At 36.6% G+C, this 23800-nt stretch overlaps 1 protein-coding gene across 3 annotated transcripts in view; it reads left to right on the top strand.

The window, feature by feature from the left end:
* Nucleotides 1–22283, top strand: part of LOC121322384 (villin-1-like) — a 29733-nt gene extending 7450 nt beyond the window's left edge. For all 3 annotated transcript variants that reach the window (XM_041262250.1, XM_041262249.1, XM_041262251.1), the window contains exons 3-21: nucleotides 2720–2816; nucleotides 4946–5020; nucleotides 5921–6117; nucleotides 6987–7095; nucleotides 7330–7440; nucleotides 7990–8192; nucleotides 9160–9238; nucleotides 9619–9717; nucleotides 10531–10684; nucleotides 11110–11210; nucleotides 12109–12246; nucleotides 14467–14625; nucleotides 16484–16663; nucleotides 17091–17236; nucleotides 17844–17988; nucleotides 18354–18542; nucleotides 18773–18841; nucleotides 19516–19644; nucleotides 21064–22283. In XM_041262250.1, coding sequence (XP_041118184.1) covers nucleotides 2742–2816; nucleotides 4946–5020; nucleotides 5921–6117; nucleotides 6987–7095; nucleotides 7330–7440; nucleotides 7990–8192; nucleotides 9160–9238; nucleotides 9619–9717; nucleotides 10531–10684; nucleotides 11110–11210; nucleotides 12109–12246; nucleotides 14467–14625; nucleotides 16484–16663; nucleotides 17091–17236; nucleotides 17844–17988; nucleotides 18354–18542; nucleotides 18773–18841; nucleotides 19516–19644; nucleotides 21064–21177 — 2472 coding nt within the window. In that variant the 5' untranslated portion in view covers nucleotides 2720–2741 and the 3' untranslated portion in view covers nucleotides 21178–22283. The remainder of the gene's footprint in view (nucleotides 1–2719; nucleotides 2817–4945; nucleotides 5021–5920; nucleotides 6118–6986; nucleotides 7096–7329; nucleotides 7441–7989; nucleotides 8193–9159; nucleotides 9239–9618; nucleotides 9718–10530; nucleotides 10685–11109; nucleotides 11211–12108; nucleotides 12247–14466; nucleotides 14626–16483; nucleotides 16664–17090; nucleotides 17237–17843; nucleotides 17989–18353; nucleotides 18543–18772; nucleotides 18842–19515; nucleotides 19645–21063) is intronic.
* Nucleotides 22284–23800: the final 1517 nt, after the last annotated feature.

Below are 23800 nucleotides of genomic sequence, written 5' to 3'. Positions count from 1 at the left end.
TCCAACATCAACAGCATGGCTAGGCAACCCATTCCATACCCTCACCACTCCTTGTAACAAAAGTGTTTTCTACCCTCTGTCCTACTGTAAGTCCTCTGGTCATGGGGAGTTCTATTTTAAAACTGTAACAATATAAGGAGGTGGAAACAAGTAATGAGTTTACAATAAAAAGAACACAATGGCCCAGATTCTCAAAGCTACAAAGCTACTTCAAACTGTCATTAGCACAATTTCTTCCAAAAGGGAAAAGAACCAATTCCTATTCTACAATGAATAATAACCAATATATGTTTCCTCACAAGCCCCTAAGTTAAGTGTTGGCATTGTTTATTTCTGTTATTAAGCAATAACTTAAATTGAAGTGCAAGTACACAGACTCACCAGGTGTCACAGTTTTATAACAAAGTTATATTCAGTAAGTGTATCCTCGGGAGGGGTTAGAGAGTGTGTGCAACTCACCTTACAAACAGCAGTCATTATTGTAATGGTTCTTATTCAAGTTTTAATATGTACTGAAACAGCAGTATAGCAGGTGGCACTTCAAAGAGGGCAGAAAACAAACAGATAACAATAATGATAATGTGTAGCGGGAGTGGTAAGAGTTGCATCTACAAGAGCAAAGCTGTTGCATGTTTCTAAAAAGTAGGTATATTGTAATGTTAAAGATCACATGCCTTTCCAGTAATGTTCAAGTTGGATATTGTAAGCATGTTCAATAATTGTAGTCGGTCCGATTGGGTATATTTCTTATTTGAATCAACACTGCATTTGTTTTGTGCATTTAAAGGACAATATTTAATTGGGTATATGTAGTGGAGCCTGTCCTTCAGTCACTGGGATCTGCTTTTTCCTTAAGCTGATAGCTCAAATTTTGTATTTAGATCCGGCCTGTGAGGGAAGCATATATGTTTTAAAAAATCGACTTCTGCTATTTCAGATGATTTCAGAGGGCACCTTCATATTATTAATGTTGTAGTTAATGGTATTTGTCATTTTGACTTTTTCAGAGTACAGCATCAAGTCTTCTTGAGTGGTAATTGAATCACTGTGTCCTAAACAATGATACATGTATGTATATAACATACAGCACTGCTGACAGAGTGGCAGCTGAGTGTGTGTCTATCCAGGTGGTGTACTTCACTGTGCTCGCAGCATGGACTTTGAACAGAGGGCATCTTCATTTCATTGTGTTTCATATGTTACTAGTCTTATAAAATAAATGGCACACTGTCACCTCCAGCTAAAGACCTGATGTATCTCAAAAAACTACCTAATGAGCACTAGCTTTAAACAAAGCTCTGCATATTTTCAGGATATTGTTGAACTGTTTATTTGAAAACTTCATGTTGGTATTTAAATACTTTCATTCACGGTGTGGTCGCTATTCTTGCAGAACTGTGTAAATAAACTTTTTGCTAAAAGCTCGGAAGAGTCAGTCATAGTGAGGTGACGATTGTCACTCAGATGTACACACCTTTGTTATGTGCTCATAGTTAACTTGCAAGCTTTAGTTTTTACAGTCAGGTTTAACAAAAACCCATTCTAAGTTAAGGGCTAAGGAAAGCTAGCTCCAAATGCCACGTTGTTACTTTTTTACTGCCTTATTGCTCCCTAGCATTTTATGATGTTTGCAATCATTCTGAGTACTACCTCATCACAATTACTCAGTTATTCTGTGTAAAGGTTCTTTCACTATGCGTTGAGCATTGTTGGTACAACAGTGTTCCCTTGTGCTTTAAATAAATATTAGATGCCGATGAGGCACCCCGTTTGTTAAGTGAAACACCACACCCTTCCATAGAGTGGCTGTTCATTTCTAGTTCCCTCTGCCACAGTTATATATCAGCTGAAGTATTTTTATCAGTTAAAACCACCATAAAGAACTGCTGTGTATTGCCAGCACAATAAAAGGAAACTTGCTACAAAATGGCAGATCACTAGATGGCATTAGCTCTTATTTTTATAGAGACACTTGGGGATGATCTAGCCAAGTTACATGTATCTATTCCATTACTCTTACTGTTCAATTACAGAATGGCATAAAGACAGGCAGTCGGACAAGCCAAGAACCTCCCTGGCAATGATTATGTATCAGCACCAGCGAGTAGAATATTAGAATATCTCGGAAATACTGTAGGCTCAGAGCTTACACATTCTCATATGTACAAACAACAATATCAGATACACATATTCTACTCTGTGTTTAAAGACTGAAAGTCACTGTATCCCGTGCTTATTCTGTGCATTTAGCAATTACTTTTCTGTGCTTTTATTTTGCTTTACTACACTTTGCTATTCTTTTACCATGAAATACAGTGCACTGATTTGTACCGTATGTCCTAGACAAAAATATAAATTTGTGGTGTTCAAGAGGATGTCTTAAGCCATCTAAGTCTTGGACAAAGTTATCACAAGGCCCAAACCCACAATGCTTTACAGACCAGTATTTGAATAGGTTGTGGTCTTCAGCTAGATTCAAACCAGAAACACTTATTGGGTGACTTGACCAAAGGAGAAAAAGAGGCATTGTAACTTATCCACAAGTGATCTATAAATAAATGACTCCTGTAATGTATTGGTGATTATTTTAAGCTATGTTGTTATAATAACGACATTTACACATTTAGAAATGCTGATTTGTTCAGGGAAACTCATTAAGACAAACTCAATAGTCAATTTTTGATTACTTACCTAATGATCTATTTTTTTTTTTTTTCAGGTTCATTACAGAAAGGGACAACATGCCAGGAGTTAAAACAAAGGTTTCAAAAGTACTCAACAAGACCACCCCCGGCTTGCAGATATGGAGGATAGAGGTAAGAGGTAGTTTTGAGATGGTGACATAATTACTGCAAGGACCTCTTGAATGGAATAAGTTAGATCTTTAGTAAATATTACATAAGGCCTACTATTAAAAAAAAGACCAGTTACAAATACATATATATATTTAGGAATATATTTGTAACAAAAGTGTAAAGCACCTACATTTCAACAGTTTCGTGGTTTGTAATATTACTGTTACAAAACTGAGGTTCCCATTTACGTGTTCATGCCAAGGAGGCCTGTACTGTGTGGACTGTGGGTGTAGTTGTGCATCCTGAGCTGCAGGGTCCATGGACTAGATTGACAATGCAAGGACATTTCAGAACCCAGAAATATACAATGGCTGAGGGCTCAACAATGCATCCAAATAATACTAATACAAATATGTGTGTATTTGTTATTCAGAACAGGAATACAAAAATGGTATTCAACAGCTACAAATGTCAACCTATGGCACTTTACACATATATACATAATACAATTCTTAAAGTAAATGTTGACAGATATGAAAGTTTAGTAACGTTTTGCTTGACAGATATGAAAGTTTACTAACGTTTTGCTTGCCTTTGTTTTGCACAAGTTTCGACTTTTCTCAGGTGTCTTTCTTTTCGGCCGTTTGAACATTAAAATTATTATACAAGTCCCTAGCAATCCAACCACACCAGTATTCTTACTGCTAGATTGGTTTATCTTTTAAAAACAGTTTTTACCTCCTGGTAGCCCCTTTGACATTGAACAGTGGCAGCTATTTCTGTACAGTATGTAAGTAGGGGTGTCTGTAACATAACATTTTTACCCCAGGACCATGTATATGAACAAGATTTATGAAAACATGTGTTAAGCAATTTCAATCATATCATCCAACTCCTTGAACCCAGCTATTCATTTTAAACAACATGACATTGCGTTTATTTTTATTTATTTGTATTTTTTTTAATCACAGTCACGAACAAGCATAACATCCATACTTCTTCTTTCTGTGTTGATTTCTGGTTGTTTTGAATCCCCTAGCAACAATTGCTAAAGATAATGTTGAAATTACATTATAACTTGTTTTTTTTTTTGTTTTTTTTTTTACTCTATGGTGGTTATGCCAGAGGTCATCTGAGAAACTGTTACTTTGCAAGAGTATGGTGGTGCATTATCATTAATGTTCAAACTATAATCAAAAATACATCAGGTTAAGGGAAAACTTGCACACAACGATAGTAAACTTTTCTGGTTACACTATAGACCTATAAATATTTCCTTGAAGTGAGAACAGACATGTCTTTTGTTGAGATCTTCAATCTCCAATTGTTTTGAATTTTCCGGCCCACAAAGGAGAATTGAGTCATTGTACTGTGACAGAGTAGCCAGAAGCACGAACAAAAAACAAATGCAGTACTGCAGGGCAACAGATGCGGATTGCGCCATTTATTTAAATAACAAAAATAAAATAAATATTTAAACAAGGCTCTGCTAACCAAGCGAAATAAAAGGTTCAAACAAAAACAAAAATCACGAACACAGTACTACGAATACAAGATCCAGGTCCGGCTGGGCCACTGTTCCGAGATTTGATTTACTTTCTTTCGTTTCATTTCATTTTGTTTTGTTTTTTATTTCTTGCTTTCTCTTGCTCCATTCTCTGCTCTGAACAACCCACCCAGACTGCAGAGCACTGCCAGCTTTTATGCAGGTGACCATCTTCCGATTAGAAACAAGTTAATCACTTAATTAATTAGGGTCATGGTCACCTTCTACATGAGGTTTTTAATTATTACTTGTAGAGGATGAGCTGCCGACCTCGTTTCTGCCAGAACACATTTAAATAAAAATAATAAAACAAACGCACGGCAACTCAGTCATTTATACAGACATAAATAATAATAAATAATAATAATAATAATAATAATATATAATAATAATAATATAATAATAATACACCTGCACAGGGGTGGAGGGGTGCCCTGTTCTAAAATAAATAAACTATACATAAACAATACACATTTTATGGCAGGGCTCCTAGCCCTGTTACAGGGACATTAATACATGTTGTGTTTTTTGGTTTTAAATCAAATGTAATCCAGTATATGCAAGTGTTAATCATACAATCCAAGCAGGTATTTTTATGTTCCAGGACATGGCAATGGTCCCTGTACCTCCAAAATCCTATGGGAACTTCTTTGAAGGAGACAGCTACATCCTTTTATCAGTAGGTATTTCTTAAAACATTATGCAGTGCTCCCCCTTCATATGGCTGTAGTCGGGAGCCATAGATATAAGGCTGATCAGTTTGTTAACAAGAACACAAGTGCTAGTGTAATGGCATGACATGTTCTGTGGTATAAAGGTCCTCTCTATGAAGAGGGAGCACTGCACCATAAATATTGTGAATGCTTGTTCCGAAATGTGCATTCTGTAAACACCCTTCTTATTTGTGGGCCATTAATTTCATTGTTGAATTAAATGGCTGGAAATTGAGCTACTGTGTAATGCATACCACAGTCACAGTATGTATTCTTCTTAGTTTCTTGGCAATCACAATATAACAAGCTGCAGTTAAAACATTTGCAGTATTTTCTGTTAATATTCCTGGTTCTGTATTGGAACTCATTTTAGATGACCACTTTGAGGTGATTCAGAGTTTCTGCTAGTGTTACTGTCCTGTCAGATAAGATCCCATCATGTTGCTGTTTTCTCTGTTTCAACAAAAGAGTGGCTGAGGGACATTTATTTGGCAAAATCTATATTAAAAAAAAATAAATAAATCAATAAACTGGTGGTATTTTTTTTTCTTCATTTAACTCCTTGTTATCTGCAATGGGGACAGCCAAGACTGGTAGAAAATTCAATGAGACACAATGGCGGTTACCATTTGGAGATACCCAAACAATTATTAGGCGAGTGGTCTGTGTAAATAAGAAGGGCTATGAATGTCCCACCCCCAGGTGAAGATTGGGATTGAGTGTAAATATATTTAAATGCAATCATTCATACTACACAGGAGTAAGATAGGTAGCAGATCTGTAGTGCAGGTTTGCTTTCCTTCTTTTCAGTGTTTTCTTGACTCTTCTCCAGTTGGGTTTAACAAGCTCATGCTCTCTCCTCACAGACTCACAAAACTGGCAATAATTTCACATATGATATTCACTACTGGCTGGGCAAAGTCTCCTCTCAGGACGAGCAGGGAGCGGCTGCCATCTACACCACCCAGATAGACGATCACCTGGGAGGGGTGCCTGTACAGCACCGGGAGGTGCAGGGCAGTGAGAGCGAGGTCTTCAGGGGATACTTCAAGCAAGGCATCATGTGAGAAGGGGGGGGGGGGGGGGTAGTAAAACACACTCCTGTATATAAAGAAATCTCAAGACAGATCCACAGTCGACCTGGATATAAAGCTTAATCAATCAGAATGCGCAGTAAACTTGAAAAAGTGGGATAGTCATACAATTCCAGTTCTATATATTATCTGTATATCTTTTTGCCCCTTCTCGACTCAAACTAGGGATTTTTCTATAATAATGTAGTTACCTCATTTTCTGTAAAAGACATGTTAACCTTGAATTAGCCAGTGGAATGCATTTGGTTTTACAAAAAAGAAGATATTTGTGGACTTATAAAAGAATGCATGTTAACACTTTCATGCAAGAACAGATTCTTCAGACACCTGAACTTTCTATTATATGCATTTTCACAGTGTTCCAAACTTATCAACAATGGTGCAAGTCTGTTAAATTAAAAGCGTTATTGTTTGGATTGATGTAATTGTCTGTCTCTGTGGGGGCAGTTATTACTGGAGTTCACTACGGGCCTGTTTAATTAACATATGATCCAATGTGCACTTTGATAATGCAGATACACATTTGTAAGGAGTAATAAAATATTATTATTACTTAGCTGGTAACACCTAAATATAAATTATCCCCTGTAATGAATGAAAAGCATTTGTTTTCATTTCAACCAATTATATACAGATATATTATTTTAATAATTTTAAATCAAAGCATGTACTTATTTAATTTTAATATTTGACTATGTTATTGTCAGTTGAGATCTATCATCTGTTTGGTATATTTGGTATCTACTTTTCCATTTGATATTTTAATTTATTTACCTGATCTCTTCTGAGACCATGCAAACTCATTCTGTGTGTGACGAGTCTTCCTTCCTTTCTGCAGCTACAAACAGGGTGGGGTAGCCTCTGGAATGAAGCATGTGGAAACCAACACCTACAATATCAAGCGCCTGCTGCATGTCAAAGGCAAAAAGCACGTGGTTGCAGGAGAGGTGAGCAGCAGCCTTGCATTCCATTTGTTTTCATTACTGCCTATAGTTAGCATTGGAAACTTATATTTTATATTGCGTTTATACTTACAACTCCCTCTTCAGTCACCTTGAACTTGAACTGGATTAAAACTTTCATTTGATTTCCTGTTGTCATATGGCAAGATAAGCCATATGAGCAAATTGTCCATTGAAATGTCTAACATTGCTCGTTGTCACGGCCTGTTCCCTGTGAAGGTTGAGGTGAGCTGGAACAGCTTCAATAAGGGCGATGTGTTCTTGCTCGACCTGGGGAATGGGATCATTCAGTGGAATGGACCTGAAAGCAACCGCATGGAGAGAATCAAGGTAACCCAACTCTCTCCATGTACCAACTTCAACTCCAATTAACTTCATAGCAATGCCCCATGGTAAATGTGCAGTAAAGCACAGTGAGCAGATACTCTGTTCTCCATGAACCATAGAGGTATAGAGTCTGTTCCTTGTGAAATACCAGTGTTTTCAACTTTGTTGTCCAGTCAAGGGACTCCAGGGGTCAATTTTATGCACGCGGTCTTCAAGTTTGACTGTGGAGTACCCTATCGTGAGGCAAAAAGGCAACTTTTTCAAAGAGGAATAAAAAATAAAAAAAAACATCAATAATATTGACCTGAAGTCCATAAAATATTTTAGGTTCATCTGTCAGTTTATTGTCTCTACCCCTCAACAACATCCTTCTGTCTGCCTGCCTGTTCATCCCATTATAACTGTGTCCATCTGTAGAACTGCCTGTCTATCTGTGTATGCCAGCTCACAAGATATATAGTTATGTCTATCAATGTGCCTGTCTATGTATACATATGGTCTTCCTTCATGATCATGAGTGTGTCCATCCACTCATCATTCCTGTGTGTGTAGGGGATGAACCTGGCTAAGGATATCCGGGATCGGGAGCGCGGCGGGCGGGCGAAGGTGGCAGTGGTGGATGGGGAGAACGAGAGAGACTCCCCGGAGCTGATGAAACTCCTGAATGAAGTTCTTGGTGAAAGGAAGGCCATTAAAGCAGCCATCCCAGATGAGGTGGTAGACAACAAGCTGAAAACAGCTGTCAAGCTCTTCTCGTGAGTACCTGCATCACAGAGAGAATAACTGTAAATTACTTGAACCTGTGAAGTACTACTGGCAAAGAACCTCACCACGCCTTAATGCTGTCACATAAAGGTCAAATACAGGAAAGGGAAAGAAAAAACTACTTTTGATACCCAATATGCAGGACTCTTTGTCTTCAGATTTTATTTTTGATCACGTGATTTCACTTTGTTTTGAGCCAACTGCGTTCAATTGAACTCTTGGAAAAGTGTTGATTGTGAAACAAGTTAACTTTTTTCTCCCGCAACTTGATTGAGACTATGATTCTGTTTTGTTGATGATGTAAAAAAAAAGCAGCTGCTTATTTTTAATTCAAACTGAATGCAAACAGTGAGTGATGTTAAATTGATTTAATTAAACCATAATTAAGAGGAAACTATTATTTGCAAAACAGGTTAGAACATTTTTTTATATAATTAAAAATATGCCCATTATATGGTTGTTTGTCCTTTTGAGGCTTGTTCCTGATTCGTGTGTGAATGATGATTAAATGCTCAATTAGATTCTCCTTGTTCTATGGTCCTTTATGTCATGGCAACCAACACATAGTTCTCCAGTAAGTGCTGAAGAGTGCGGAATGGAGTGTTACTGCTGAAAATCCGTTTGACAAAAGTATCACAAATCTGATTTCAAGAGAAATGTGGCTGTCATTCAGGATACACAGCATCAGAATGAGCAGTTGTGATGCTGGTCGAAAATGAAGAATGTAATAAGCTCCATTAGGTATGGTTGGCAGGCTCATTATAAGACTATCTGGATAATGTGAGCAAAGGATTCACCTCTCAAATAAAATGTGTTTATTCTGTTTAATACCTGAAGCATTTTTAAGGGCTTAAGCACATTCTGTGCTCTCGTTATTGTACTCCCAACCTGTAAATACCATTGTTTTAGTCATAGCGTTAGGTGTGTGACGTTAATTCCACCCCCACCATTCTCTAGTGTTTCTGACGCAGACGGGAATCTGGTGGTGCAGGAAGTTGCTGTGAGTCCTCTAACGCAGGACCTTCTGAATCATGACGTGAGTAGTGCAAGAATACTGGTAAACAGGAACCAGCAGAGAAGCTGCACAGATGTAGAGGTTTTGATAGATTTGCAGACTGGAAAGTGAAGCCTCAAACTTCCCAATAAGGGAAAGTACACAAGCTCAACGTGTTATAATTCATTGAATGGCAATGATAGATCATATATGTCACTTATATTATATTTAGTCGTATTTTTCCATATCCAGCCAGTGTTGCATTCTGCTTTTTAAAAATTTATTTCAAGAATGTAACATTACAATAAGCAATAGTTTAGAAAAATGTGCTGTAGATTCATTTTTTTTGAAAGTAAGATAAAGTTCCAATCATTGTGATATCCATGAGTCCAGTTTGAGTGTGATGTTCACTCTCTTTAAAGGACTGCTACCTCTTAGACCAGGGTGGAATCAAGATATTCATGTGGAAAGGGAAGAACGCTTCCAAGAAGGAGAGGTCAGAATCCTTGGTTAGGGCAGAGGTGAGTGAGGTGAAGCTGAAGACTCAAATCAGTGGACAATAAATCATCTTAGCACTGAAAATATTCAAAAATGGTCTGATCCGGTAATGCAAAATTTAACACTGTACCGAAAGAAAATATAAAGGACAAATGATTTGAACATTATTAAAGAACAAACAATAGAAGTGCTGTCCAGGTATACCTGGAATTGAAGGTTTGCATTCATTTTAATGTACTTTCTTCATTATTTAAAAAATAATTAACTGTAGACGTACCATACCTGCAGGACATGTGCGTATTTATGCAACATACAGCAGTTGCAAAGTGTCTATAGGTTCTATTTTCCACTGAATAATTTTATTACAGTTGTAAGGTCAAAAATGATGCTTTCATCCCACTTTCTGCAATGTTTTTTTGTAATTTCTTCAACTTCATATTGCATGTTCTTAAAACTTTTTTGTAACTAATAAATGGCATTCTTCAACACATTCTCCCCTAAAACTATTATTTACACAAAATGTTTATAATTAATAAGTGAAAGATTCAGCTACATGGTTCAGTTGATGGGTGCATAGATGTCCTATGTGAGTCCAAACCCTGGTAAACTGGGCAAAGAGACGGATATATCTGTCGCATCTAGATTAGTAATTATTATTTATATATTATATATATATATATATATATTATCTATATATATATCATATATTATATATATATATATATATTATATATATATATATTATATATATATATAATTATATTACTATAGTATTTTGATAAAAAAACAAACAAAAAAAAACATTTGTATTGCTTTTTTTTCTCTTTATATTACAGAATTATAAAAAAGCAAAAGGCTATCCATCTTCCACCAATGTGGAAACTGTGAATGACGGCTCAGAGTCTGCTATCTTTAAACAGCTCTTCCAAAAGTGGACAGTGAAGGCGCAAACAGTGGGCACTGGACGAACACATAGTGTGGGAAAGATTGGTGAGAATCTCAGCTTTTTTCGTTCTGAGATATAGAATAAACAATGCAGATGGATTCAATCAATTACACTAACGTTCCTATTCCATTTGTTCCAGTTAAAGTGCCACCACCGTGGAACAGGTCTTGTTTGGGGATAATAAGCCATGGTTTGCTTGAAAGAGCAGGGACTTGATTGGTGATAATTGCCTATATTAACATTCTAAGTGTTTGCTGCAGTGTGCCAGCCGAGGCCTTCCTCCTATAAGCAGTGTCTGCTGGTCCTGGCCAGCATTGACACCTCCCTGTCGCTGACCATGGTTCTGAAATCACACCTCCTGTTCGTGGCTCCCCTCTGTCACTGAACACGGGTTTGAAGAGGCAGACTCGCTGCACTGTTTAATTGTGACATATTTCTTTAATTGTTGTGAATTTGATTTCCATAATAGCTAAAGTGGAGCAGGTCAAGTTTGACGCAATGTCCATGCATGCAAAGCCAGAGGTGGCAGCGCAACATAGGATGGTGGATGATGGAACAGGAGAAACTGAGGTAAATTATCTTTGGGTAATACTCCTCACTAATGGAAGGGTCTTGAAGGGTATATATGTTGACAGACTTGTGTATGAGAGCTGATATAACCAATAGGAGAGCCTGTGTACATGTATGGCATAGATCTTTCAGCCAACTACTGTATATGTTAGAACACATCACATAGAAACCAAATTTATGACATCAACTGTATCATACTGTGTTTTTACCACACTTGATTCTCAATATGGGAGTGTGTTAATTGTGATTTTGATCATCTAGCGAGAGACTAATTAGCTGAAAGATGTATTTTCTTTTTGATTATTAAAATAACAAATCTGCTAGTGACTACTGGTTTTATCCACTGCTGGACATCTTTCAGAATGTGTACCAGGTGATACAAAAATGAATTATTTAGTTTTTGACTGCTGAATGTATTCAGAGTTACTTGTACTACTGATTACTGGACCTCTTTCAGTGAATTGAAGCTAACCTGCTACTGTATGCAACTGCTGATAAACAAGTGCCCAACCAAATTTAAATGTACAGCTTTCAGTATAACGAAGAGGTGGATGACCAAAATGTCTGTCAACACTATGTATAGAATGATATTAATAGTACAAATGACAATACATAGTTTAATGAAAATTGTATACTTGTCATTTGAGATGTTATTCGGTAAGCAAATGAGGTGTTAGTGTCATGATTGATTTACACTATGTGGAATAAGTTCATCACAATTGATGAAGCTGTTTTCCAGATTCTGAATATGATAACATATAAAGTGTCACGTACATACAGTACTTACAGGACTGCTTATTTTACGTTAGTCTGGTTTGGAGTTATTTTCACCAATAAAAGTGAAGACCGACAGCAGCACAGCTACTCTTCACATTGTTTTTTAATGGCTCTGTTTCAGGTGTGGAGGATAGAGAATCTGGAGCCCGTCCCTGTGGAGAAAAAATGGCTTGGCCATTTTTATGGAGGGGACTGCTACCTCATTCTATACAAGTACCTGGTCAACAACAAAGAGAACTACATTCTTTACATCTGGCAGGTTAGCATTATAGTCACCCTATAAACTCCAAGTAATAAAAATAACGCTTACTTTATTTGATAATGCTTTCTCAGTTTTCAGACATTGCACTAAACCATATGCATAAGTATCCTCCTATAGTTTCTAACCCCTATAGGGTTAAGGGAACATGTTTTAGTCATTCAGCAGGGCAATGTAAGAGCACAGGAGAACACATTTATAAACCTAGGGCTCTATGTACTAATATTGTATTCATAAATAGCCTTCGTAGAATTTTTGCTTTCAATCAACTGAACAGCTATTTTTCGTGAACTTCTGTAACATCACTGCAAGTTTACGAACAGCATAAATGACTGCTCATTATACAGGAGAGGTCGGAATTTGCAGATTATAAATAGATTTGCAATGTCGAATAACAATATTTAGAACTTCCAAAGATAAATAAGTGATATAGTGAACAGAAACAAATGCAGTCAGCACTCAAATACCCAACATTATAAAATCTTGACTTCAGGTTTGACGCATATCTGATTATTTCATTTTGGCCTATTCCAACCCTTGTCCATTTTTCATGGAACATAAAAAAGATACAATATCAAAAAAACATATCTGAAAGGACAGTGTTTTAAAATAAGTACCCTTCTATTTCCATTTTGATGGTACAGTACTATGTTTTCAACAGAATTACTTTAATTCAGAATGATATGATTCTGAAAATATCACTTGCCAAAAGAGACTATACGTGGACTGTAATACAGTATATACTTTTAAATCTGGTACTTATTGTAGCATTATGTAAAATCCCCCATTAACGACCCAACAGCAAAATGAAATCAAAAAGTTTACCATGTTTGTACTTGTCTGTACCCTAACCATGCTTCCCTATGCTTTCAGTGCTTTAATTTAAGAATATCGCAGAAAACCTTTGTTTGAGTCTATGTATATTTTAGTTGTGTAAAGGAAAAAAGTACAATGCATACTGTAGGCTATACAAATAAATACATTTCGATGTGTTTCAGTTGTCTATGCACTATACAATTAATTACTGACAGAAAGTATTTCAGTTTATGTTTAATTATAGAACTCTGCAATGATTTGGTTCTGTGTTTCCCTTCCATTATTAATTTCGTCTTGGTTCCCAAGATCTTCATATTCATCTTCACCTGAAGCACATCCTCTGGTGCAGGAGAAGGGTGCTTTACAGAACTCAATAGTGAAGTTTAAAATAAAGCACCTGAAAATATAAAAGAAACCAAAACAACATTTATTCATTGCCACTGTTATTTAGTAAAGACTATTAATAAATACATTTTTTAAGGTGCTTTATTTTAAACTAAAAGCCCTGACAAGGTTAAACAGGATGTTTCACATATGAACAGCTAGTTGAATCTGCGCCAGTGAGAGGCATGTGTAAAATAACTGGCACAAAGTGAAGTCGTAAATCAAGAAAACATGATAATACATCAAGGACAAGCACGAAACTTTGGAATTATAATGAGATGCGTTCATTTGCATAGGAAGAGTCATAACTAAACTACCACAGCATGAAAGAAATTAAGTTATGGGAGTGAAAGTGACTTTAATACATTGCGGGTATGTCTAGAAGTCACAAAAACCTATGAAAAGTCAAGATACGAAAGAAAAATCAATAATTCATAGAGCCCTTAGTCTGGTTGTTACTCACAATGATCATTTTTTAACATTAATCTGGACTCTGCTCTGCAATTATTCTCAGATAATCTCCCAAGGTTTGCTAACCATATACAGTAAGGAATAAAGTACAACCAACAGCACATAATAAAGCTGTCATTTTATCAATGGTTTCTGGTGATACTATAAAGCTGGTGTGTTGGGCGGTGGCAATTTGTGAACTGGAAACCTTGCACAATGTGTGAAAGTAACTGGCTCTTCTGCATTTGTGTTTATATAGAGCTTTTAACCTCATCTCATCTCACAGACAGGGTACAGAATCCGTAACCTTAACGCATCACATTTTCTTTTGTCGCTCAAAGTTTTATTGATTGTTTCAGCATTTTTCTTTTGTCAAATACCCTTTTCATGAGTTGGAAATCTGTACTTTATTTAACATGTGTAAATGTTTAGTATTCATTTTAATATATTACTAAGAAGTGGAGCAAAGTGTATGCAACGTTATGCAGGTCTTCATAGAAAACTAAGAAGTGCAATTTTTCAATGTAGATTAGTTAGAGAACCTGACTAATCCCTGGTTGTGAATTTCAGGGTCGCAACGCCAGTCAGGACGAGATCACTGCCTCAGCCTTCCAGGCTGTGATACTTGATCAGAAATACAATGGGCAGCCTGTTCAGGTCAGAGTACCAATGGGCAAGGAACCCCCTCACCTGATGGCTGTCTTCAGGGGAAAGATGGTGGTTTATGAGGTAAATTCTCTTTTCTTTTCATTCATTTGTGGCTCTTTTTTCAATCTGACTGGGCTTTTGCCTTTGGATCAGGCTGTTTTTGTTTTTTTAATTCCCCATCCACTCTTGTATAGGAAGTGTGTATGTTACGGACAAAGCCCAAAATAAAAATTAAAATGACTTATTTCGGGCTTTGGCGGGAATTAACATGAGAAACCCGACCGACACTTGCGTAGTACCATCGGCAACAACCGGATAGGAATCGATATATATATATATATATATATATATATATATATATATATATATATATATATATATATATATATATACCAACGTCATACTTGGAACAAAATAAACCCGCAACATTGGAACAAAAATTAACATGAGAAACCCCATTGACACTTGCATGTAAAAAGGACAGTATCATTAGTAATGTAATAGCAACTAATAATAATAATAATAATAATAATAATAATAATAAGGAGTTGTATTGAACTGTTCAATCAGAGAGATGGATGCAGTTACTGGGTGGAACATGAATGATTAGCTGATTCACGTTTGACAGTGTTTATCACAAGCGATCTAAGAGTAGGAGAGCGTACTCAGAGGAGTGATAGAGTGTACATACATGGCTAGATTTTGTTGTATAAATAAATTAGTCTTATATATCTCATTAATTATTTTATATAGTCATGTCGTCAATAAAAATACATTTTTAAATATATGCCTGTTTTCTGAAACCTGACCTCCTTTGTAGTTTTTATGAATGAGATGAGTGAGTGGGTGAATGATACTAATCAGGTAGACGGGTCAAACCAGCTCTTCAGTCGTAGATCTGTCTCTGTCCCCTAAAATCATAAAATGAAAGATCTTTGAGATTAATTTAGGACTTTGACTGGACATTGTTGGGCACTCCTAGATCTGCCAGGGCAAAACCCGGAATGAAATATCTTTGCGATTCATTTCAGACTTTCTCGAATCACCCGGGCAAACCACGGATTGCCCAGTTTCGGGGTTTGCCTGTAACTAATATGAGTGCTTGTGTGTACATGTATAGCATCTCAGACTGTGTATGTGTATTATAATCTGTTATAGACTGCTGATGATCTTTTAGCCAATCAGAGTGCTTCTTTTGCCTGCTGTATGCCAGAACACATCACAGAGAAACCCACTTCCTGACTGTACCATATTTCGTATTTACTGTGCTGTATTCCCAATATAAGAGTGTGTTAATTGGGGTTTTGACCATCAACCAAAAGTGTTTTGAGATCTCTAGACCCCCTGCATATAATTAAGTATACATTGTCAAATAAATGCAAATGTAAAGCCTCTGACAAGGCTGAAGTCTATTATTAAAATGTATGGCCTTATTACTTATCTATCTATCTATCTATCTATCTATCTATCTATCTATCTATCTATAACCAGATTATTACAAACAGTAATACAGTTCAACAGTTTTACAAATGTTCTTATTTATAAATATAAAGCTGTCATATGATATTCTACTTCTTTATTTTTTATGTTTACATTTGTAGATATGATGCTTAGCCTGTAATATTAGAAAGTTAATCAAGTAATCCAAATTGTTTTTAAAGAAGGAGAAGTGGAAGATCACATCATGAATATGAACGGTTAGTTGAGTGGAAAGCTTGTCAGACAGATAACTTGAAAGGTCTTTCCAAAGTGCCATCTTACCTCACATTGGTAAAACAAGTGTTCAATAGAGTCCTCTGAACTTGTGCAAAAACTGCACTCGGTGGAAATATTCAGAAAGTACTGGCTTCCCTTTAGATTGGTTGGGTAAATCCTGCATAGAATATTGAAATGGATTTCCTTGGCTTCCTCGCCTAACCCCCACCCCCACCTCCCCCAGGGCGGTACCTCGCGGAGTGGACCCACAAAACCAGAGCCAGCTGTGAGGCTCTTCCATGTCCACGGAACCAATGAGCACAACACTCGCACCATCGAGGTACCCGCCCGCGCCTCCTCTCTCAACTCCAATGACGTCTTTGTGCTCAAATCTGACGCCTGTTGCTACCTCTGGTATGGGAAGGTAAGTAGCAGATCAACACACCAACAATAAACACTTAAGTAAGAGAGAGACGTTTGCTACTGCGCACCCCAGTCTGGCTGCAATGCAATGATTTCCATAAATGATCGTATGCTAACGAGCACGTGCTGCAGCCGCTTTTTAAGTTTTTTTTCTGAGTGGTACTTGGTAGAAAAGCAAATTGATAATGGAAAATAAATGATCACATTTATTTTATTTTATATTTGTTAATGAAAACATGTGGAGGGGTCTGGCAGAACGCCTCCAAAATAATGTTAAGTCAGTAGCTTGTCACATGAGATATGTTTTAAAGCAATATAACAGTGCACCCCATGTGCATACCTGTATGACTGTTCTGTGGACCAATTTTAAATCTTTCACTGGATGTAGTCCAGAAATCATTTGTACTTATTACCTTATTGTTCTACAGGGGTGCAGTGGGGATGAGAGAGAGATTGCAAAATCTGTGGCTGACATCATCTCCAAGAGAGAGAAGGTGGTTATTGCTGAAGGCCAAGAGACTGCAGATTTCTGGGTAACCTTGGGTGGAAAAGCTCAGTACGCCAACAATAAAAGGTATTTATTTAAAATACATACATATACTAATTCATTCTTAATTCTAAAAAATATATAACATAATACTGGGAACTGTTGTAATCCATGTAATCCATGGTGGATTATAACAGCTATACTTGCACTTCCAAGGGTTAGGTAGGCAAAACATACATACTGACCAGGAGCCCAGTGAGCTCGAGGACACCTGCAGAACTACTCCTTGCCTCTGGAGGCCGGTAGTACTCCGACATCTGCTCTACAGCTTATGGGTGGAAGGCAGGGGATAGGCTTGGCTGTGGGACTGAAGGACACCCATTAACATTCAGTTCTCCTGTTGCTTCTGTGAGGGAACAAACTGGACATTCTAAATTGGGGAATAAAATAGTTAAAATAAAAAATAAAATAAAAATATATATAATATATATATATATATATATATATATATATATATATATATATATATATATATATATATATATATATTGCATATCTTTAGTTTTGTTATTTATTTTAAATGAAGGGGCTTTTTCAACAAAATCCAGCATCTGCACAGATATCAAATTTAATTGAATGTACCGGACTAAGGATGTGGTTTCAAAGCTTCTCATTTGTAACTTCCACCATCAAGGCTTCAAGAGGAGCAGCTCGACATCACTCCCCGCCTCTTTGAGTGCTCCAATCAGACAGGGAGGTTTGTTGCCACAGAGATAACAGACTTTAATCAGGATGACCTGGATGAAGATGACGTGATGCTGCTTGACACTTGGGACCAGGTCAGCAAAGAACAAATAGCATCAAGACAACAGCACATTGGGAAATTCAAAGCAGCATGGGGTGGAACTATTGTATGGTTGTTCTTGTTTATATTCACTTTATAGTTTATTGTTAGCAGTCATCACATGTGACCTCTGTAGAGCTCTCAAACACGTCTTCTCTCTAAGCACAGCTAGCAAAAAAAGGCAAAAAAAAAGCACAGCAAAGCACTTCTGACCCTTATGTGCAATTGTGAATCACTTGGAAAAAATATTTTAAACTAACCTACAGTAATAGTTTGATTGTGAAAAAATGATAATGGGTTAATGTACTGGCATTTCTGAATCAACTACGCGGATGTCTTCCTGTGCTGTACCTCATCCAGGTGTTCCTGTGGTTGGGCAAAGGGGCCAATGAGACAGAGAGGAAGGAGGCTGTGACTACAGCACAGGAGTACCTGAGAACTCACCCAGGAGGCCGAGACACCGGAACTCCCATCATCCTGGTCAAGCAGGGCTTCGAGCCCCCTACGTTCACTGGCTGGTTCCTGACCTGGGATCCCCACAGGTGGAGTGTAAGTAACACTGAAATAATGCAACTATCATGTTAGCACTGTTCATGGTCAATAAGACAGTGCTGCCTGGTAACAAAAAAATGCACTTATTCAGTTCAGTCACCTTTGACCAATGAAATTGACCTGTTTGTCTACAGGGACCCCTCCACCCAGTTCAATACTGAGAAACACAAAATAACTTTATGAAGCAATACCCAGGCAATCTGACCTCCTTTTAATTTTTATTTCAGGACGGGAAATCCTATGAGGAGTTGAAGGCGGAGCTGGGGGATGCCAGTGCCATTGTGGAAATCAAAGCGGTATGTGAGCCTCAGTAGCTATCTTGTGAGAATTCCTGTCCCACTGGATAAGAGGGGGAGGTTAAATGTTATTTCTACAAGGTGTCTTCTGCTTGTCTTCTCACTGCAGGCTATTAGACCGTAACAGAAGTTAAAGTCATTATAGCTAACAAAATAATTCCATAAATCTTACCCATTTTGCACTTACATTGGCTACATTGGTGTGCAGTTTTGAAAGAAAATCATTTTTATAGCAAACATATATTTTAATTTTAAAACATGACATCTGGTACTACACAAGGTTAATGAAAATTCCTACTTTTCTTGCCTGTCCTTCCAGGAATTCTGTTACTGCTTTTATTAGCAGGATAGAAGCCAGTGAAGGGGTGGGGACAATGACCCAAGAAGTGCAAGACAGTCTAAAAGCATGTCTTACAGATTTATTTATCCTAGAGTAGTACCAGATATTTAAAAATGAAAATACATGTTTCTTAAAATGTGTGGGACCTATTGGAGACCTATATAATGATGGATGTTAATTCTGGCAAAAATGTACAGAACTATGTTCTTAGCTACAATTACTTTAAAGGCCTGTATAGAAGATTTTGATATTTAAAAAAAAAAAAAAAATTCCAATATCTAACACAGAGAATCAAGTATGGTTCTATAACACTTTAAATCTATTTTGTTCCCAGAACCTGAATAATTCTAAAAAGGACACCCTGGCAGTGCAGCTGGGCCCCTTGCCAATCTTCCCTGCTGAGCAGCTGGTCAACCGCCAGGCCGAGGAGCTTCCTGAAGGAGCAGACCCTTCCAGGAAGGAGGTAAAGGGCTTTGGGATAAGCAGTGCCACCGGATAGCCACTGTGCTACTCTCTGAGCCTGCACTGCTAGACAATATAGGGGGGTATTTTATATTCTACACTGGCTATCAAATACATGTAATGGGTGGTGTCAGCCGGACATCGACCCTTCTGGATTAAACTAGTGAAACTGATGAAATCATTAATGAAACTGTCACATCTTTAGGGACATTGCGAGAGAACCTGTTGTAGTGGAGTAGGTCTCTGTTTTACAATAGCCTCTTAAGATTGCTCATAGCTACTGGTACACCTGATGGTCCCTGCTGAAAGCACTGGTACTTGAGAGAAAAAAGGTTGAAAAACACTGACTTAAGTGGATATTCATGGTGAAAATCATGAAAACGTAATTGAACAAAACAACGCATTCATTCCTTTTTTGAAAAGATTATATTATTTAATCACATGGGCTTTAAATATTAGTGAACAAGCTTTCTTACAAACTGGCTAGAATTACAAAAATAATATTTAGTTGCTATAAAACTATAGAAGATCAGTAGTCACTGACTTTGTTATATTACTGTGGGGTGTGGAACGTGAGGGTAAATAGGTTAGCCTAGTCTGTAACTGAATGTGCCCAGTCCTTCAGAAAAGATTCCCATTGAAATTTACTATGAACTTAATTGGTTATGCAGTAGCCTGTGGCCATTAGGCTTGTCTAATTAAACTTATGCATTGCCTGGAGTAACTCATTACATGTAACGCATTTCTGAAATCTGATGACATTTTTCTGTAACTTGTCACTGTAATGGGTCCTTTTTCAGACAGTCAACTAAATGTGGTAACGCAGTATATTTTACGTGAAAAAAGACATGACATTTTATAATAAAGACTATGGCTAATGCTTAACATGCAAATGAGAAAGCTCTTTAATGGTGCAAGTCAAATGTTGCATGCCACACGAATACGCTTTTTCTACCATCTTGCTAGAAAGTGGTGTCAGAGGAGGGAACAAATAGGTTAGACAGCTGAATCTTCAAAGCATATTTCGAGCTGCAGCCTGACCAAACTGAAAAAAAAGGATCTCTGTAAAATGTAAATTGTGCCTGAGAAGTAACTATTTGTCACAGAAGCTAGTTACATTTTGTTTAAAGTAACTTGTAACTGAAATGGATTCTTTTTTAAACGTAACTTCCAACACTGAACTTGTGGTTAATTACATCACAGTAAAGCTTGAAGTGGCTACAGCTGCTGTTCAATGGGATTCATATTAATCCTGGTGACCATGCAAGGAAGTTCTGTTAATTGACCACCAGGGGAGCACACATTAGTTTTATTATTAAACGAAACCAATTATTTGTGAATGTCTGTTTTACTACAACAGCCATTTCTACATGTGTCACAAGCATGACGAGTGTTTCCTTTTTTTTTTTTTTTTTTGCAGGAACACCTTTCAAATGAAGACTTTGCTGAAATTTTCGGAATGTCCCATCCTTCGTTCTGCTCCCTGCCTCTCTGGAAACAACAGAACCTGAAGAAAGAAAAGGGCCTTTTCTAGAAAATATATATAAATAGATATGTCTTTGCAATTCAAGGGCAGATGTCTTTAAAAGGCCAATACCATGCCAGCTCTATTGTTCTGTTAGAGAGTGCCTCCGTAGGGAATAGGAAGATTTCCTTTAGAAACCATATCCTTGGTCCCCCTTTATTGTGATGGAAGTCTTTTGCCCCTTTGTTTTACAACAATATAGTTAAAAAAGACTGTGCTTCCTGGTACTCAGTTATTTCCCGTGTGTTTCAGCTAATTGAGTTGGACCGTTGGAATATTGATCAGAAACTAACTTTTAATTTGTATTTGAAATATCCTGAATTAAAGTAGAACCAACCAAGAAAGAACCAAAAGACTCTCAAAACAAAAAAGGGGTAACCTGTCACAATCATTTATAAGCGCTACAATCATTTTAAACACAGCCAGCTGAATAGACAACTCAGAATTGAACACTCCTTTTTTACTAATTAGTTATTACAGCTCTCAATTCAGTGTGAAATGTGTTCCTGAACAGGAGTTTGCTTGCTGTTTCAGTGTACTGTACGTACAGCACTGTAGAGTCTTGGTATCTAATCATTTCTTGTGCTGTCGGTTCTAGTTATACAGGTCCTTTGGAGTAAATGAAATAAAGGAAACTCATTTATTCAGGTTAGGGGGGCTTAATTGACATCTTTAAAATCTTAAAAGGAGTTGGCAAAGTTAACCTGTAACTAATGGTTTAAATACAGCACAGAAACCAGTACCAGAGGACACTGTTGTGAATTCAGTGGATATACAACTAGGATAGGGTAGGAGACAGTGGTGAGGGTATAGGATGGGTTGCCTAGCCTTGTTGTTGATGCTAAATAATGGAATCCTTTAAGAACTGATTTGTTTTGAGATGAATCAGCTACTAGGAACCAGACGAGCATTAACCAAATGGCCATTCTTTTGTTCTTAAAGCAGAACTGAAATTCATAATGTGATTAGGTACTAGGAAACAAGAGCAACTAAAATATGCTGTGTTCTAATTAAAAAAAAGAAGGCCCAGTTATAACGTTGCTAGTGCAATTAGAGGTAAAAGGGATGAATTTCAATGTCATCTAGTGTTTGCATATAACAGTTAATCTAACAAACAGTATAATCTATTCAAATTAATTGTTAAAGTGACCTTGATTAACACAAAAATATGTGTGCTCTCTCATTCTCCATTGCTGGTTCTTTTTAGAGCGTTATTTATCACACTTGCTAGTCCAGCACATTTTTGTTCTTCTATTAGCCCCTGTAACTGATTTTATATAGAAATTCATTTACTAACTGATTTTACGAAGTTTGGAATCTGTCATAAAGCTAGTGCCAAGTTCTATCACATTTGAAAATGTTTTCAGTTCATGAAGAATTGAAGTAATAGATTTATGAAATAAAAAAAATACAGGCAAACATGTTTAAATTTAACTGAAATCGATTAAAAACAGGGTAGTCCCAACTGAAACTATGGTTTTTAGTCCATTCTAATGCTACCCATAGGTTGAATGAAATATACAGTATAAAGCGTTGATTGGAAGCTAGCTCTGGAATGCTCAATAGAATAATTATGTTCAATGTTTTCAGTTTGGTTGAATTCTTTTTTATAACAGTTTCCCACAGCAAAAGCATAGCAATGTGTAATAAGCAATGTAAAGCATAGGTTAGCATTGTAAAGCCCAGAGAGGTATGGTAAAGCATATTTAAAAACATGGCAAACCATGGTAAACTATGGCAAATGCATAGTATTACCATGGAAAAAGCATGGAGAAAAAAATAAAAATAACTTACAAATTTACTGTGGTAAACTTTTATATAAGGGCTGTACTGCATGTATTTGAATAATAATCTATGATATACCATAATAGCTACAGTGCATGCAATTATGAAATTACTGTGACAGCACAGTGTATCAATATCATCAATGTTGCTGTAAATATATAGAAACAGCAATAATCAATAGTTTTTTTTTTCTTGATCAGTAATGAACTGCAATCCTTTATCAGTCCGAAGTGCCTGTAGTTTTAAATCATTAGAAAAATATAGCTTTAGTTTCAGAGACATATTAATATATTCTTGATAATTGTATTGTGCCTTTTTTATTAAGGTGATGATATTTCTGTTTTTTGTATTAGTGATATCAATTGTAAGAGGTAATGGGTTAATCTATTATATTGTATGTATTGTCTTTGCTTCTTATAAAATAAGTAAATGTGCAACAGATTAAAAAATTTAATACAGTACGTGTTTCCTGGGTCTATTACATTTCAACTACTTTTATTAAAGCTATATTTTCTAGTCTTCTAAAAACAATTTCTCTCCTCATTATCTATAAATACCAGGTAACACTTTATTTTATAGATCCACCATTAGGTATATATATATATTAGGAAAGGCATGTTTTACATATCTCTTTTGACACAGAGCTATAAGAGAAGGGATTGATTTGTGTGTTTTTGGAAGTGCTGGACCACTACTGCTGATTATAGTAAGGATGGGAGTGTGTCACCCTTGCTTAGCAAATATATTGATTCTAGTAAATCAATAATGTCTGTTTTTCAAATATGATTTAAATGAGCTAGCCATCTTACAAGAGTTATGGTACCACAAAATCCATTCAGTAGGAATG

Source organism: Polyodon spathula, chromosome 10 (assembly GCF_017654505.1).
Source record: "Polyodon spathula isolate WHYD16114869_AA chromosome 10, ASM1765450v1, whole genome shotgun sequence".
In the NCBI taxonomy this organism is placed as follows: Eukaryota; Metazoa; Chordata; class Actinopteri; order Acipenseriformes; family Polyodontidae; genus Polyodon; species Polyodon spathula.
The sequence above is the reverse complement of the archived record's forward strand: the minus strand, read 5'-3'. Positions and strand labels throughout refer to the sequence as shown.